Source organism: Schistocerca serialis, chromosome 2 (assembly GCF_023864345.2).
Source record: "Schistocerca serialis cubense isolate TAMUIC-IGC-003099 chromosome 2, iqSchSeri2.2, whole genome shotgun sequence".
Taxonomy (NCBI): domain Eukaryota; kingdom Metazoa; phylum Arthropoda; class Insecta; order Orthoptera; family Acrididae; genus Schistocerca; species Schistocerca serialis.
Window position 1 is genome coordinate 380,620,080 of NC_064639.1, and position 6,888 is coordinate 380,626,967.

At 45.6% G+C, this 6,888-nt stretch overlaps 1 protein-coding gene across 3 annotated transcripts in view; it reads left to right on the plus strand.

Moving 5' to 3' along the window:
* Positions 1–4,599, plus strand: part of LOC126457204 (aurora kinase A-A-like) — a 161,430-nt gene extending 156,831 nt beyond the window's left edge. The window contains exon 9 of one of the 3 annotated variants that reach the window (XR_007585447.1): positions 3,887–3,945. Coding sequence is in view for 1 of the 3 variants with exons in the window: in XM_050093303.1 (XP_049949260.1) it covers positions 3,887–4,595 (709 nt within the window). In the remaining 2 variants the exon portion in view is untranslated. Of the gene's footprint in view, positions 1–3,886 lie in introns of all 3 variants that reach the window. The other 2 variants (XR_007585449.1, XM_050093303.1) reach the window with 2 other exon arrangements.
* Positions 4,600–6,888: the final 2,289 nt, after the last annotated feature.

Sequence of the window (6,888 nt, forward strand, 5' to 3'; positions counted from 1 at the left end):
CCTTTGCGATATTTTATAGTGCTAATTTCACTTGACCTCAGGTGAGCCGCAGCGACCTAAATATATGCTGTTGAGAGGTCGTTGGCAGCGTGTTGCTTGTGGGTGTGTCTCTGGCCTCTCTCGTGATAGGCGCGCTTGAGCCAGCACTTGTTAATCGATCTTTGTCATTCATCTTTGCTGACTGGTGTGCTGGTGACAGCTTATGCTCAAATGATTCAAATGGCTCTAAGCACTATGGGACTTAACATCTGAGGTCATCAGTCCCCTAGACTTAGAACTAATTAAACCTAACTAACCTAAGGGCATCACACACATACATGCCCAAGGCAGGGTTCGAACCTGCGACCGTCGTAGCAGCGCGGTTCCAGACTGAAGCACCTAGAACCGCTCTGCCACAGTGGCCAGCGACAGCTTATGCCAACACACACAAAGCATCTCTGTAATACTTGCATTTTGATCGAACCTACGGGTAACAGATCAAACACCCCATCTCTGACTTACTTTAATGTCTTCCTTTAATCCCAATTGGCGGGAATCCCAAAACTTGAGCAGTACTCAAGAATGGTCCCTCTACTATTCCTCATGTGGTCTCCTTTAAAGATGAACCACACATCCTTAAAATTCTCTGAATAACTCGAAGTCGACCATTCGCCTTACCTGTTAAAATACTTATGTGCTCATTCCATTTTATATCGCTCTGCAGCATTGCATCTATTTAATCAACTTGACTGTCAACCAAATCAGAAGTGATTTGTCAGGTCGAATTGCTCCTTGTTCGCGACCGCCCCAAGCAGACACAACAACGACTGCATGCACAGCCGCGCGGAGATCTACATAGATATGTAAACAGGCCTGTGAATTTAGTGAAGCCTTGCCCTAGATGTTCTGCTCGCCATGAAAGAGAGGATTGTCCATCACGTAACGCAACGTGTTACCCGTGTGGAAAAAAAGGCCATGTCCAAGCAGTATGTTTGCACGCTCCCAGAAAAAACAGGCTCGTGCACATGCAGTGAACAACAGGTTGTGACAAAAGTAAAATTAAAGTTGTGCCTCCTTCTGGCCCTAGTGCTGTCCAACGACGTTCTAACAAACTATTTATCTCATGGCGAATTGCTGGCCGTCATGCGAACTTTCAGTTAGAGACAGGTGCCTCAGTAACTTTCCTTAACCGTGCCACGTACGAACAGTTAGGCTCACCACGCCTTTCTCAATCTAGCAGGCACATCACTGCTTACAGTAGACAGGAAATTCCAGTACTTGGACAGTGTAGCTTGCCTGCCACTTACAAATCTCACACTAGGATGGTGAATTTTACTGTGTTGTAATCAAGAGAAAGTGAGAACATATTCGGTTTAGATGCCTTTGATTTATTTGGACTTAGCATCCAAGACAATGTACTTTCAGTGTGTGCTTTTGCACCAAAAGACAGTGTAGCTAGCTAACTTGCTTAAAGAATGTCCTGAGTTATTTTCAGAAGGATGGGAAAAGCTAATAACTTTGTAGCGCATGTTACACTGAAAGACAATGCACAGACTAAGTTTTCCCGGGCCCGCCCCTTCCACTTGCTTTAAGAGACAAAATAGCCACAGAATTGAAAGATAATGGTGTAACTGCTCCCATTCAAGCTAGTCAGTGGGCAAGTCCTTTCGTTTTGTTGCCTAAGTCTTCTGGTCGCATTCACATTTGCGTTGACTTCAAGTCTACAGTCAACCCACAGACAGTAGTTGACACTTATCCGTTACCTCACCCTGAGCAACTCATGGACAGGCTTGGTGCAGGACATTACTTTTCTAAGACAGATTTTCGTGATGCCTACTTGCAAATTCCATTGGATGAAGAATCACAGGAAGTGTCTTTTGTAAAAACACACTTAGAACTGTTCAAGTATTTGCGTTTGCCCTTCGGCAGTGCTTCCGCACTCGCCTTTTTCAACGTTACTTGGAACAACTGACTTCAAAAGTGCCATTTTGTTCAAACTATCTTGACAATATTGTCGTCTCAGGTCGTACACCAGAGAACACATCGACAATTTTATGTACTCTACCTCGAGCGTTGTCAGAAGCAGGGCTCAAGTGGCGTCTTGATAAGTATGACTTTATTCAAACTGAACTGCAGTGCTTAGGTCATGTGATAAACAGTCAGGGTGTGCACTCCTCCAATCTCATTTGCTTGCAAACCGTATGCTGCCTGTTCCTCGCAATGTGTCTGAACTGCAGTCTGTGCTAGGCTAGATGACATACTACATTCGGTTCCATTGCATCGTTTGCGTCGCAGAAATGTTTCTTTCGTGTGGACCAAAGAGAGTCACGACACACTTCGAAACCCAAAAATGCTTTGTTCAGTGACAGATGTTCAGTGCGTTTTGACCCTGGCAAGCCAGTAGTTTCGCAAGTTGACGCTTCTTCCTACGGAATCAGCGCTGTGATTCCGCACAGGATTGGTGCACAAGACAGACCCATTGCTTTTGCCTCCAAGTTGTTAACTCAAACTCGAGCAATTATTCACAAATTGAAAAAGAAGCTCTCGCTACTGTGTGTGGTGTGACCAAATTGCACTTCTTCTTTGGGACAGAGCACAATCCTTTGCAGCCCTTATTTCATCCTTCAAAGCCGGTTCCTACACGCACTACTCAAAAATTGCTTTGTCGCTTTCGCAGTGTCAGTATGAAATTGTGTACGGACCGACGGCAAAGCATGGCAATGCAGACGCCCTATCTCGCCTTCCGATTGACCGAGACTCTGATTTTGATGAATCTGTCGCATCTTGTTGCCAAATAGATGCGCAGGAGTCTGAATTGCTGGAATCTTTTCCCTTGCACTACAGAAAAGTTGCACAAGCCACGGAAGTAGACCCAGATCTCAAGGTTTTGTTGCATTACATTCGCACGTTTTGGCGTCGTTCATTGAACAGTATCCAGAACTCAGTTCTGCGCCGATATTTTGCACGTAGGCATAACCTTTCAGTACAACAAGGTATGATCTTAGTAAAATATGACAGAGGACAATCGCGTGTGCTTATTCCCAATGTGTTGCAAAAGGATGTGTTGCGATTGCTCCACCAAGGACATTGGGGAGTTATTCGATTAAACAGGTAGCGCGACGGCACTGTACTTGGCAGGGCATGGACGCCCATATTGAGCGGATGACATCACAGTGTCGTGCATGCACGAAAAACCAATCCGCTCCCCCCCAGATATTCTCAGCTGGCGTAAGACTCAGTCCCCATAGCAACGAGTGCGTATAGACATTGCAGGACCGTTTTGGAACACTTGTTGGCTCGTAGTGGTAGACTCTTTTCAGCAAGTTCCCATTTGCGGTGCCTATGGTTTCTACCACATCGCGTAGCACCATTCAAGCGTCGTCCTCCATATTTTGCATAGATTTGCCCGAATTACTTCTAACGGGCAGCGGGCCACAGTTATATCACTTGATTTTGAGTAGTTTTGTGAACGAAATGGCATTCATCATCTAATAAGTGCTCCGTTTCACCCCCAGTCGAACGAAGTAGCAGAAAGCTTTGTACGCACTTTTAAATAACAGATGGTCAAGCTTCGCACCACCCACACATGGGAACAGGCGCTGTAACTCTTTCTCGCCTTCTATCGCTCCTACCCACGAGACGGACCATCACCGGCGGAACTTCTGCATGGACGCAGCTATCGGATGCTGCTACACTTGCTACACCCACCGCAGCATACGGCGCCGCCAATGGTCCGCAATTATCGCTTTTCAGGGTGTATGGCAACAATGGGCGCTGGGAAAGAGGTGTGATCCAGGAACGCATTCTCTCTTTTATGTGTTACAGGTACCGATGGGTTGGAGCGCCCCCATCAGAATCAAATTTGTGCTTGTCACGTGCCCTGTAATTCTGCTGCTTTTCTCCCCAGGTGCAGGGCCTCACGGGACCGTACGGCCTTTGCAGCCGCACGCTGGCACCACCAGGGCACCCCAGGAGAAGCGGATGGACGATGCAACCTCGCGTCCGTCGTCCGCACTCGGCGACCCGTTGGATGTGGACCCGTCGTCGCCGTCGCCGTCATCGTCCCAGGACACCTCCTCAGGCTTGGACGTGTGCCCAGACAGCAATTTTCTGGAGGATGTTCCTGTTGCCTCGCAAGCCAGATAGCGGGGTCCTCCACAGTCACGGCTCCCAGCTCATTCCTACGTCCAGCTTCCCGCCACCCCCCTCCCTCACCACTGTCGTTCGCATCCTCCCTACACGACAACGGTGCGACCTTTGGGAGGATGGGGGGGGGGGGGGGTATGTGCTGGCGTAAGCTGTCGGCAGTACACCGGTCGGCAAAGACGAAGCGCGAAGATCGATTAACAATCGCTGGCTGGATCAGGCGCGCCTATCACGAGAGAGTACCAGTTTTGCGTCTGTCAGTTTACTCGGAGAGAAGCTTACTTCGTCACAGTTTACGACAGTGCATAGCGAGCAGATTGGTGACTATAGTGGGACTATTTTACCTCAACAAGAACTGTACTTTACATCAGTCTGCAAGAGAACTATTATTGATGAGCTTGTACCGCAACACATGGATCCTATTCAAATTAAGTAATGTAATAGTTCATATCAATAAAGAACGGTACTAACCAATGAGTGCATTTGTGTTGTAGAAAGAATACCCATAACTGCATCCTCTCACTTGCTTCCTTGCAGTACAAGACTCTTAATTGTGAACACAAATGGAAGTGCCTGGAGGGAAGACCACGTTCTTTTTGCGAGACACTGCTGAAGAAATTTAGAGAACAGGCATTTAAAGCTGACTGCAGAATGATACTACTGTCACCAATGTACATTTCGCGTATGGACCACAAAGACAAGATAAGAAAAATTTGGGCTCATACGGATAGATACAGACAGCCATTTTTACCTCGGTCTATTTGCGACTGAAGCAGGAAAGGAAATGACCAGTGATGGAAAAAGGTACCCTTCACCATGCACCGTACAGTGTCTTGCGGAATATGTGTGTAGATGTAGGTGTCGTATCCTCTGTCTTATTATCGATTCTACTGCTGCTCATTAAATACTCTGTTATGTGTTCAGGCACCAGTATTTCTCTCGTCATATCCTGACTGCCCTGGATCATACTCCGACTCTTCGTTTCTGTGCTGCTCATACAAGTTGTCCAGTTACGCTAATGCTGGCCTTACTGTTTTCTCATCGCCCTTATGATTGCCAGCAACTTTTTCTGAACTTCATTAGCAGTTTACATATGATCAGATATAATGTTGCCTGTGTTTTGACCAGTTTTACCCTTTCCAGCCCAAATTTTATTACTTTGTGAAAAAAAAATGTGTTTTCGCATATTCCCACACAAAATGACTGGCTTAATGTATATTTGTAAAAATATTTAAATTTGTTTTGGTTTTTGGAGGGAAATATTGGATGAATCCATATGGTTTCATTGGACAGGATTTGTTTACTTTACTTAGGGCGTTGGTATATCACAGTGTCTGGTGATGGAACCCGAATAAAAACTTAAATTATACAATTAGAAGCAGCCTATTTAAGGAAAAATCTCTCTATATATTGCTGTATCTCCTAAACCACTGGACCGATTTTAACCAAACTTGATACACATAACACTTATTGTCTGGAAAAAATCGCTGAGGGTATAAGGACTACCAGTAGTAGGGTAACAGAGGTGCGAGCATACTTTTGATTTGAAACTGATGTGCAAATTAATGAAATTGTGACAGGTGGTTGATTGATAACCTTAACCCATTTTTCTGCTCAGTGGTTTGTGACCCCCTGAAGATTGATTTATAACCCCCTGGGCATAATCTGTCCTTCTGAGAAAGCCCCCCATCCCTCCCTCTCTCCGTCCTCCTCCCCCCCCCCCCCTCCTTCTGTATGTATGTGTGTGTGTGTGTGTGTGTGTGTGTGTGTGTGTGTGTGCGAGCACCTGTATTGATTTCACTTGGTGGTCCCCAGACCTTACTCCAAATCTACCACTGGTGAATCCACCTTCAGACACTGCCCCGGACATATGACGAGTGGACTCGCTTTTGAAACGCATCCCAGCTGGAATATATGGCGGATCCATCTTTGAACCATATCCCAGCCATAACGTGTGCTGGATCCAGCATCCTTGGTGGATCCACGACTGAACCCAATTCCCGCCCACAATGCATAGCAGATCTACCTTCGAACCCTATCCCTGGCCATAATGTATGGTGGATCTACCCTTGGCACCTATTGCTGATGTAACACGTGGTGGATCCACCTACGAGATCTATCATTCTATCTCAAACCTACCTTGTGCCATGGGAACCCCCCACATGAAACTGATACAGGCACACACACGTAGAGAAATAGTGCATTCACACTAGGTGTTCGTTCATAACCGTACTACCCTTACAAGTAACTTAAGAAAATATGGCGGGACGTGATGTCATGATTAAATGGGCAGAAGGGACATTAAATCGATAAAATTTCGAAAATTGACGGAAAATACGTATAAATTGAAACAAAATACGCCAGTGTGCGGGGAAATTGAGTGGAATGAGGTTATGCTTAGTGCAGGAAAATGCTTGTTCATGGAAACGAGTATGTGACATCAAGAGGAATACGAGAGAAAGTTGACATGGAAGCACCTGGAACCAAATAACAGTAATTTTTCATCGACACCGATAAGACAGCTGGAACAGAATGTTAATGTGAGTGATCACCAAATGAAGAACAATAAATTTATATATGTCACATCATAAGCACAGGTTATCAACAACCACCTTATAGATTTTTGTAAAGTGTCCTTAGCTAAAGAGCGTTGTATTACCAGCTGATGGACTGCAACAGCTACAGAACAGAACGCGTGTTTGACCCTATGCAAGACTTTAGGTATTTTAAACCCTAACAAACAGTATTTGCAATGCACTTCTC